At 31.3% G+C, this 12224-nt stretch overlaps 1 protein-coding gene across 1 annotated transcript; it reads left to right on the plus strand.

Annotated features, from left to right (window-relative positions):
- LOC145615611 (protein DETOXIFICATION 27-like) lies at positions 1–11120 on the plus strand. Its single transcript, XM_081670682.1, has 8 exons — positions 1–534; positions 4782–5323; positions 6871–6957; positions 7105–7161; positions 9013–9251; positions 10200–10318; positions 10418–10507; positions 10650–11120. Exons 1-8 carry the CDS (start codon positions 223–225, stop codon positions 10725–10727), a joined length of 1524 nt encoding a protein of 507 aa, XP_081526808.1. The 5' UTR covers positions 1–222; the 3' UTR covers positions 10728–11120.
- Positions 11121–12224: the final 1104 nt, after the last annotated feature.

Below are 12224 nucleotides of genomic sequence, written 5' to 3' on the forward strand. Positions count from 1 at the left end.
AAAATGATATTTCGTCAGCACTGAGCGTAACAATAAATGCTCGAGTTCTCGTGGGAGCCACATAAGTGCTTGTGTTGTGTATCATACGGAGTATGGTTCATTTACGTGCGACATTTTTCTTCACTCTTATATAAAACCATCTTTTCTAAACAATTCATCTAAATTCCTACACACCAAATTAAACTCCTCCATATTATTCTAAAAAATACGAAGAACAAAACTATGAAGAAGATTGAAGATTTAAATCAACCATTAATATTATCAAAAAACGATGATAATATTAATGGCGAAAATTCGATTATTGTCAAGGATAATAATGTTGATCAACAACAAGGGTGTTTAAAACTAGGAGAAAGAATATGGGAAGAGTCTAAGAAACTATGGCATGTAGCCGGTCCATCGATCGTTAGTAGGATTGCATCTTTCTCAATGAACGTCGTTACGACCGCCTTCGCCGGCCACCTCGGAGATGTTGAGCTTGCGTCTCTTTCGATTGCTAACACCGTTATTGTTGGGTTCAATTTTGGCCTCTTGGTATGTTCTTCGATATCTCTTATGATTTTCTTTTTTTAGAAGATTATTTCCTTTGTTTTTGGGTTTGTTTCACATTCATGAATGATGATACTATCATTTTTTTTGAAAATTTTTGTGTACACTCGTTTGGGGCACGTAATAAATGTTATATTCTTTTCTTTCTAGTGAGGAGTAGCATTTTTCGGAAATTCTTAGGGAAAGGGTATAAGACTGTCCACAAAAAAATAAAAATATTCGGTGCATTTATATTTGTTAATAAAGATGATGAAAGTAACATGATTAAAAACAAAATGTAAAAATAAAATTTGATGCATGAAAAAATGATGAGTTATTTTATATTTATCTTTAATTTTATTATATACTATAAGTTAAGAAAATTAAGATAACTTCAAATAAGTAAAAAATCAAATGCATATTTGTTTTGATTTTGACATTCATTCATTTTTAATATTATATATAGTTCTACATAAATATTAATGAAATATAAACTACATATATTTTAGCTAGTTAAATTGATTTAGCTAAATGATATGGTGTTTGCCTATAACTAATAAGTTATTAAACGTATATTCATGAATGTATGTTAAGATTGTTAGAGTAATTTGGTAGATGTTCATCGTCTATCTTTGGTTTAATATTAACACAACATACCTTTTTCAATTAAAAAATAAAATCTGTTTATTTATTTATTTATTTATTTATTTATTTTTTTGAACCGCCAGAAAAGTCTAAAATCAGAAGAAAACTGAAATTTGTTGTTCATGAATCCAAACAGCTGTTTGTAGTTATGTGGTTAATTCCCAACTCTCTAGATAATGCCAGCACAAACTTTTTTTTTCCTTTTTTTGACTGGCAGTTGTCTTGTTTCTTTCTCCTACTTCTTACCGTATTTTCAACCAGTGGTCAATTTCTAATTTGAAATACTACCTTTTTTTTTTTTTTTTTTTTTTTTTTTGATGAATTTAAGTACTACCTTTGTTAATTTTTATGTGCAACTTTGATATATTTTGTATCTCACAAATAATACCCCAAACTTGTACATTAAAATTAGCAAAGGTAGTATATAGTTTATGAATACAATGGTTAAATAAATTACAATAACTAAGGTTTTTTTTTTGTTTTGGAATTAAAATTTGGGAAAAAGGAATTGTGTAAAAAGCTAGAAAAAAATTGATGGATTTGAGTAAGACCAAAGAAAAGTGTAATATTATCATAAAATTGCTAAAAACAATATACAGTAAAAGGAATTTCGAACTATTTAAAGCACCACATACAATAAAAATAAAAGGAGACAAATAATTATACAGAATACTACGTATTAATGTATTATATACTTCCTATATATTTGTCTATTAGGTAGGACGAGAAGTTTTAGGTAAACTCTTTTATTTAAAAAAAAAGATATACTACCTCCGTTACATATTATGTGCAATGATTAGACATTTTTCCTCTCTACTTTATGTCAAATCGTTGTAAATAATATGTAATGGAGGTAGTACAAGAATATAGGAGAGTCTTAAAAAGTTTTAGCTACATTGCTGAAGCATTAATACAATACTCAACATGTGGAACTCGAGAGTTGGCATCCTTGACGATAACTTTGGAGGGGTCAAGTTATTCAAACTATGGGTGCTATATAATCAAGTTAATAATTTTAAATTTGAAATAACGTCCCACGCCTTAATATGATTAATCTTTTTTCACTTAAAGGGTAAAATCAATCAATCATTTAGTCTTTTATCTTAGTAATATCTTAATTAATTAACTGAAACAATTAGAATATTATCAATGTCGGACTTCTCTTACAAAAAGAGTGCTTGATTGATGTCCTACTTTAAAGTTTAAACGATATTAATTCTACTATTATGACTGCGGTTAGTTGTTGATCGATGCTTGCATAATTTTGCTTTAAATCAGAGTACTGCGGAGTACGTAACATAATTAAGGTCATGTTTTTTTCACTTTATTTTTGCTAAATTGAAATTAATTTTACTGAACTTATATTATATTTACTAGATTGAAATTAATTTTTAACTAAAGTGTAGTAATTATTTTTACTAATTCTCTATCATATGTCATCTATAAAGTTACTGAATTTTACTAAAAAAGAGTAATTTTTACCGAACAGAACTTATTTCTTGAATTAAAATTATATTTACCGAACTGAAATTATTTTTTACGTAATATTGTTTTTATAAGGTGAAGTGAACAATACTTAATTCTTCAATGATCATGAGCATTTAATTGTAAGATACACCGACACAATATACAAGTACACATTTATATTTAAGCATGAAAAATATGTTTGATTAATCTCATCAGAATTTAAGGCTTGTTCTGATTGATTGATTGATTGAACTGAACTGAACTTATTAGAGCTGAGCTGAGCTGAACTGAACTGACCTGAATATTTTATGAGAGAAGGAAATTAAAAACTGAACTGAACTTATTATTGGAGCTAAACTGAACTGAACTGACCTGACCTGAATATTTTATGAGAGAAGGAAATTAACTTATTATTGCTAAACTGAACTGAAAATAATTTGAAGAGAACAGGCCCTTAGTTCTTCCTCCTTATCCGTTTAGTTCTTGCATTTGGACTTTTATGGCCAACTTTATAAACTTTAACTATTAAAATTCACTAGAATATAAAATCATATCATGTAAGATTTTGTCAAATTAAAAATAGGATTTTTTTGACTTTTACCACAAAAAAAAAATCAAAAAAATGTTTTTTACCACCAAAACTTTTATTTTACCACCACATAAAAAATTAAAAGTTGTTTTTTACCACCTGTCATCAAAAACCTAACAGAATTTTTAAAATTTTTCGATTTTCGTGTCAAACACATGCTTTTTAGGGGTTTTGGTGGGCAGTCTGGACCTATAGGTCCAATTTGAGGTCAGAATTGACAAAAAATGATCGAAAATGCCTCGTTTTGCGTGTTTAATAAAACCTCGATTTGCGTGAACACGCATAATGAGGCATTTCCGATCATTTTTTGTCAATTTTGACCTCAAATTGGACCCATAGGGCCAAAGTGCCCCCCAAAACCTATGAAAAACATATTTTGCGCACGTAATTCGAAGGAATTTTTTTTAAGCCGTTAGATTTAACGGTTTTCTTGATGTTTGGTGGTAAAAAAAAATTTTTAGAGATTTTTTTGGTGTTAAAATAAAAGTTTTAGAAGCTTTGATGGTAAAAAACAATTTTTTGATTTTTTTTGGTGGTAAAAGTCAAAATTTCCTTAAAAATATATATATTTTTTTTAATATAGGAGTATTTTTTTTTCTTATATCCAATTGAAGATATCTATGATCAAAGATGTGCATTAAATACGGTAATAAATAAATTAATTAATTAATTAAAAGTGGAAACATTTAACACGTGAAAAGAGCCAAGTGAGTGTAATGACTAATGAGCTCTTTAATATAAAGGAGACTGGACTAATGAGTAATGACAATATAATGGCTACCAAATCTAGAGGGGGGTGGTTTAATTTCTTCTATTTTTATTACTATTATTATTTTTTATTTATTTATTTATTTATTTTATTTATGTGAATTTGTCTAGAGTGTTCCAAACTTCCAACCCTAAGAAATCCTAATGAGAGAGCATTTTCTAATCATCCTTAAGGATTTCATAAAGTAGCATAACTTTTTCATCTAATTTGTTTGTTGAATGGAATCTACCAACAAGGCAACAACATATCAATTTTGTTATTGGAAGATTAATAAAATAGCGTGGAATGGTAAACACTAAACAGCTGCCTCTTTTATTGTGCTCCACTTTGTGGTAGATTTCACGAATCTCCTACGCGAATTAGTTGCGTGGTAAAATCAAACACGGACAAATAATGACAAATGATGGACCAATTTTTGTTTCTTTTCAATTCTACATTCTACTAGCTTAGGCTTTATAATATTAAAATTTTTAAGTGTAGCAACAATTGATGGTATTTTCTACATTATTTTCCATACATAAGCTAAATCATAATCGTGTGCATGACATACTGCATGTATGATTCATCACGACGTGCTTTAAAATTATCATTTTGTTACTTTTTACTGATAAAACTGCATATATAATGACAAATATATTTTGACAGACGTAAAAATAGGGAGATTAATTATAATGTTATGTGATTTTCTAAGTTTCAATCTTGATTTCAATTGTAATAATCCTCTAGGAATTTTTTTTTTACTAACACGTCAAATTCGTTCATTTTACGCAAAATGTTCCATAGCTAGGGATGGCAAGTGCATTGGAAACCCTATGTGGGCAAGCATTTGGAGCCAAAAAACTACACATGCTAGGCATCTACATGCAAAGATCATGGATAGTCCTCTTCCTTTGTTGCTTCCTCCTCCTCCCTTTCTACATCTTCGCAACCCCGTTACTCAAACTAGCAGGCCAGCCAGACGACATAGCTGAATTAACAGGTGTAGTTGCAGCATGGCTAATACCTCTACACTTCAGCTTTGCTTTCGTGTTCCCGGTGCAACGCTTCCTACAAAGCCAACTTAAGACGGCCATCATTGCTTGGGTTTCGTTTGCAGCATTCTTTGTTCATATATTCATGAGTTGGCTCCTTGTATATGTCTTTCATATGGGAATTGTTGGACTTTGTGTTACCCTTAATGTCTCTTGGTGGATCCTTTTCTTTGGCGAAATGGCGTATGTTGCTTGGGGTGGTTGTCCTGAGACGTGGAGTGGATTTTCTTGGCAAGCTTTCGTAGGTCTTTGGGAGTTCGTTAAGCTCTCTGCTGCCTCCGGTGTCATGCTTTGGTACGTTACTTACAATAGCTTTCTTTAACTTCATAATTTTCTATTCGACTATTCCTATACAACGGCTACACCACATGATGATACACAATTCTTTAAGAAAATTGAAATGCTATCGATCTATAGTGAATTTACTAATACAATCATAATCATAATAGAGATGAAAATCACAGCATAATAACTTTTGTGTCAGTGATCATAGAAAAAGTCTATGGAGTGTTTGTTCAAGAGAACTAAGATTGAAAAAGCAGTTGTGAAACAATTATATGATCATAAACTTGATCAAATAAATTACTCCGTACTTCTTATCAAGGGTTTTTACACAATTTAGTGAATTTACTAATACAATCAGGTTGTCAAATCCCTGAATAATTAATACAATTAGTTTCACTGAATAATACAACTAGCTAGCTAGCTACCAAGTACCAAATCTATACTAATATATTAAAAGGCGTTCCTAAGAACGTCCACGTGTCACGTAAGCTCTCCTCACTACGCTACGTCACCTACTCAACTGTTCATTACGCCAAGTGGCTCTCATTCCATTCGTTTTTCATTCCATGTCATGGACTCATCATAATAATAAAAAAAATTATTCTCCACAAGATTTGAACCCACAACCTCTAATTCATTCAGAATGAATCTTACCACCAAGCTAGGTAATTTTTTATGCAATCATTCGCATACAAAATATTAATATGTAGCAAATGACAATATGAACAACAAATTTAATTACAAGAAGAATAAATCATACATTACAATGTATATTAATGTTAATTCCATGTAATAATCCGGGGCATCGCCCGGGCCCAAAAACTAGTACAAGTATTAATTACGGAGTAGCAAACTAGCAAACAGTTATCAGTGAGTAAAGGATATTTAAAGTTGTTGAATTGAACCGACTAGAAAATGCATGTATAATTGGTAGGGCTAGCAATAATAGGCTTCAACAATAAGATATTGTCATAATATATAAATGGTACCGAGTATAAAATACTTATGTAATACGGATACGAAGTAATGGAATTGAAGTAAGCATTAATATCGAGTAAACTATATTTACAGTCTCTAAAGTTTGGTAAAAGTTTGGATTTAATCTCTCAAGTTTCAAATGGATGATTTTGGTCCCTCTACACCGCCTTGGGTGGTTACTTTAGGGACTTTGGCTACTAACCGGACCAAACTGTAGGGACTTTGCATTTTTTTTATTCACTTGCTATTAAATACTTTCTCCGTTCTTTTTTACTTGACCCTCTTTGACTTTTACACTATTCACCACCCCTCCTTTAACCGTATTTTGTGAATAATTGTAAGGAAAAACATATTCATGTTGGATCATTTTAAATTCGTCTCAATAATTACTATCATAATATATAACTTATATATTTTTTAATTATGAAAAATTAAAGTTATTGATCGTTAAAGTTTTACATTAGCATGATATAAGAAACATGTCAAGTAAAAAAGAACAAATGAAGTATGTTAATTAACCTTACACCCTTAACTCAATTTTGTTGTTTGTGTCTATATTTTCCCTGGTGTAAACAAAGCTTGGAGAATTGGTACTACAGAATACTGGTTCTGATGGTAGGTGGCTTAGAAAATGCTGCGATTGCCGTTGATGCCTTGTCAGTGTGGTAAGTAATGTCATTTTGTTCATTATTCATTTTTCCTGTACGTTACAATTATATGTTGATAATTTCTATTTTTGTGGACCTGCTATTTGTACCACACTACATGATTAATTTTAAATTACTGATCTTGTCAATTTATTCTAAGGACAGCATGACAATTAATGGCTGGGAGATGATGATTCCTCTCGCTTTCTTCGCTGCAACCGGGTAATATTTATTTTTCTTTTTCTTTTCAACAAGAGTACATAGTAGAAAACTTTTATCCTAAGGGTCTGTTCTGATTTACTGAACTAAACTGAAGTTATTAGAGCTGGACTGAACTGAATATATTATGAGAGAAGGAAATTAAGATAAAAACTGAACTGAACTTAATGGAGCTGAACTGAACGGAACTAAAAAGTAATCTGATAAGAACAGACCCTTAAGAGTATTAATCGTATTATAGTAAATGGTACAATTATTTTCATCCATTATTTAATTATGATCATTTTATCAAGCAAGTCTTGATTTACTCGTATTAAAAAGGTTTGCATCTTACAGCCATATGACATTATTACATTTTCCTTCCCACTCTCATAGGTCCTAACCCGTTAAATCAAGTTGGATTGGCTTTTAAGAAAATCTGCCCTAACCCAAATAAAATAAAACGTCCATTTATTTTATGAATTACAATAGGAATAGGATAGTATCACTAGTTCACTACGGTCCAACACATACGAAGTACAACATATACAAATCCTTTATACTACGTATAGTTTTTAGCTTGTACAAATGCATGCAATTCCATTACTAGTATTTAATTATGTTAGTATCACCATAAGATGATATAAACCCTACCAAGTACCAACTATTGTTGGAGTAGATCATGTACGTTTTCAACAATATGAATCATGCACAATAAAATTTTAACATAAGATGATGTGCACGTTATGTCGAGTACACATTATTAAATAATATTAATAAAATAATCTACAATATGAATCATGCAAAATAAGATTTGGTTTCGATAATACTAGTACGTTGGAGCCTTGGGTGGTAACTGGTAGGTATGTATAGTAGGACAGCCAAATTAATTTCTGCTACGGCTTCATTAATTTAACCCGGCCCTTTAGTCCTTTACCAACGTGTTACATGTCTTATTGAGGAAATTGCTGTCACTGACTAAGTAACTGAATATACACAGCTACACACATTGTACACTTTCAAAAATCAAGGTTGTCCTAGTGGTTGGAGGCCCTCCTTCCACCCCTGTGAGTGGGTTCGATTCTCACCCCAATCAAGTTGGATACCTTATTTCCTTCCAACTTGCAACGGAATTCTCCTTACCTTATTAAAAAAATAAATAAATAAAACATTGTACACTTTCAAAACGGATGCTGACCATATAGGTTTGAGTACAGTCAAACGTGTCAGCGTGTATGGTAAATTGATAAATGATGAGATTTTAGCTTATTGAAAGCAAATATTTTGTATAAAAGTGGTTTGACAAAAAGATGAGTTATTTTTGGTGATTTGTAAATAGACGATTTAAAGAGCTTATTGAAGTTTAATAAGATAATCTTCAAAGGTTGCTCAATCAGATTCTTGCAATAACCTACATTGGTATTTGGTAAAATAGATGATTTTAAGAATTATTCAAAACATCTGATGCAACTAGCTTGTACGTATGGTCTCTTTGAGTAAGGAATGAATATCTTGCCCTTTAACTTTTTCCCTTGACAAGTCTGAAAGCAAAGAGTCTGACTTGCTAAGTTGAACCGAGATTTTACTAGTCAATTTGTTAAGAGGTAGATCTCGTACGGTGCTATAGTCTTGGTTTGATAGCTGCCCTTATCACAATTAAGGCTTTTGTTTGTAATAACCTCAATTCGAAATAACTTATGTGACACAGTTAATTAGGTATCAACCTCTCTACCTCTCATAAGTTACTTTGTATTTAATTTGCTACATAGTTTATTTGCATAACATTTTGCAATAATATGTACTAGACTTAAATTAAATGATACGAAGTATAAGTTAGCTGATCAATTACTTACTCCGTATGGTATGTTTCAACAGAGTAAGAGTGGCTAATGAACTAGGAGCAGGCAACGGCAAAGCAGCAAAGTTTGCAACAAAAGTATCAGTGGCAACCTCCACAATAATCGGACTAATATTTTGCATAATAATCATGGCACTCCATGATAAGTTCGCCATCATATTCTCAGACAGTGTTCCTGTTCTTGAAGAAGTTGATAGACTTTCATGGCTTTTGGCTGTTACCATTCTTCTAAACAGCGTTCAGCCTGTCCTTTCAGGTAACACCATCATCGTATATAATACTTAATACGAAGTATATGTCTACTTTAATTTGTTGTTATTTTTAGTACTTTAATTTATGGTTACAAACTTATAATAATGAATCACCTCTTTGAGATGGATGTTACCATCCTTCTCAAATACGTATGGTTGTATGAAACATTCAAGAATAGAGTTGCATTATCATAGATATTAACATGGAATCAATCTAATAGAATCTGTCGTAAACCTATGTTACATTGTTAGTCTAGCTATTACTAATACTATCAATTTGATGCTAACAATAATGATCAAACGGGCCTAGCTAAAAGTAATGGACTGGATTTGAGGAACAAAGGTTAAATTATATAAATCACTTTTACTTTCATAAACCTTTGACAGAAATTAAAGCCATGGTTATAAAGATGAACATGATATGACCCATTTCCATTCTCTTTCTACCACCCCCAAAAAAAAAAAAAAAAAAAAAAAAAAAAAAAAAAAGTTTGCAAGATATGACATGGGAATAATGAAATGCTTTACATATCTAGAAAAGTGATAGTTCAAGAGATGCCTGTTAGATTGACTCTATTTTGTTACATGAGTGTGGTACATGTACTTATATTATTTAACGCGTTTAGTGACATATATAAATTAAAAGTAGATGATTTTATGAAGTGCGTACGGGTGGAGATCTGATAAGATAGAGATAAGTGAGTAGAAAGACATTAGATATATTATGAGAGTTGTACATCTATTGTATAGTAGGTAGTTTTTGTTATTGATTACTTATATCAAATTAATAAAAACGGCCTTTATTTTCTGTAAATCTAAATTAAGAAGAAATTAAAAATCAAGTATACCGAAATAAGTTAAAGAAAACCTGAAAATAAGTTATAAGTACACCTATATAATGAATTATTGAGCTAATATGTTACTCCGATCCGTATTTGTTTATGGTGGTCTAGGGGTGGCAATTGGATCGGGATGGCAAGTATATGTAGCATACATCAATATCGGGTGCTACTATGTTGTTGGACTTCCTCTTGGAATTGTTATGGGATGGGTGTTCAACACTGGTGTTACGGTAACCTTTTTCAACTTAACTTTCTTATTTTGTGATCATTTCCTACTATTTTTGTAGGAGCTTTTTTCTTATAATGTGTATGGTTATTGCATATAATAGGGAATTTGGGCTGGTATGATCTTTGGTGGCACTGCTCTTCAGACATTGATACTAGCCATAATCACAATGTCATGCGACTGGGATAAAGAGGTACAATAAATGTTTATCATTTCTACTTCTCTTTGTTTTATAATACAGTCTATTGGGTTAAATGAGACTTTTATTTAGAGACGGACTAAGTATCATGTTCTGTATTTTGATCGCCCTATACTTGTGATTTTGTTATGAGCAGGCACAAAAGGTGGTTGCTCATGTAGAGAGTTGGTCGAGGGAGCCTCAGTATAGAGTCGATCAAGCTGCTGTGGAGTGAATTTCAGACAAGTTATCTTGTGAATATTATCAAATTCAGACGTATGATTTGTGCGATAAAGGGCCGATGCTTAAGGAAGGCGTTCGTGTCCATGATTATCGATGCTAATCAATGATTGGCTTTGAGATCAATATATTGTTGTACTTAAACTACAAAGGATGAGGTTTTTTGGTTTAATGAAAAATCAGGTTACTCTGTATTAGATTACAGAGTAACCTGATTTTAAAAAGGTTTTTTTACAGGTTTGTTGAAATAGATGGGCAATTTTTGCATTATTCACAAGATCAATGCCCTATCAGCCATTAAGAAAATTTGTTACTCTGTATTAGATTACAGATCAAACAAACAATATAATCAGTATTCAGTATTATTAATCACCATTCTCATGAATTATGTTGAAATAGTTGTATCATTTTGATTTATTAAACTATTCTCGTGAAATTACATTATTCATTATTTGACTCAAATAAATCCAATATTGATTGGTCATAAACTCATCTATTAACGGTATCAAAATAAGATGATCTGAAATTATGTAGCAAAAGCTTTGTGCAAATTATGTATCATGACTAATGATTATGTCTAAAATTGTGAATGGCTTTACTTGTCAATTCCAATGGATTTAGGTACAGGCTGTGCAAGTAACGCAATAAAGATCTACAACGTAGTATATTCGGATAGCACAACCCATTCGAAATTGGGCCAAAAATATTGTATGCATTGTTGTCATGTTAATCATAAACTTGAGTTTTGAGCCATTGAGCATTGTGCCTTTGTGGGCTAATGGCCTATGCTTTTTCGTCAATATTCATGTTTCTAAAATCTAAATCATATCTTGAAATCATTTAGTCCTCCTCTTCAACTAAAACTAGTGAGTAAGCTCGGGCGTTGCCCTAGGTTTCTACTGTTGTAGGCGTGCAATTGATAATTTTTTTAAAAGGCTTTTCAAAATAGTAATTGTCATTGTCAAATCAAATTGAGTTATTCTTTGAATATCTTTTTTTTTTTTAATTGAACCTTGTGACACTTATATGAATTTTGTTTCACACAAATAACATAGTTGATATTGGCTTAGATGGTTAAATAGTCATATCTCTTACAAGAGGTTGAGGGTTCGAACCCCCTTATCCTAATGTTAGTTGCTTGGGCAATGTGGCATTGTTTGAGTGATGATGTGGCATTACCAGATGTTGGGAAGATGACGTGGCGCAACAAAATAGGGACTACGTGGCACATCGACGTTTTTAGGAACGCCTTTTAATAGATTAGTATAGATAAGATGTTCCCGTCAAAAAAAAAAAAAAAAAAAGATGCTAGCACAAGTTTGAATTGAGAAAACTGAAACTTTTACCATTTATTACACTAACTTCTAAGAAAATACTCCCTTTGTCATTATATTTTTTTTTTTCTATTGAGCTTTTACACATATAGTAATGAATAATGAATTTAGTAGGGTGTAGCGAAAATGCGAGATAAATAGAGCTAGTAAAATGGTGC

Source organism: Chenopodium album, chromosome 25 (genome assembly GCF_948465745.1).
Source record: "Chenopodium album chromosome 25, dcCheAlbu1.1, whole genome shotgun sequence".
Taxonomy (NCBI): Eukaryota; Viridiplantae; Streptophyta; class Magnoliopsida; order Caryophyllales; family Amaranthaceae; genus Chenopodium; species Chenopodium album.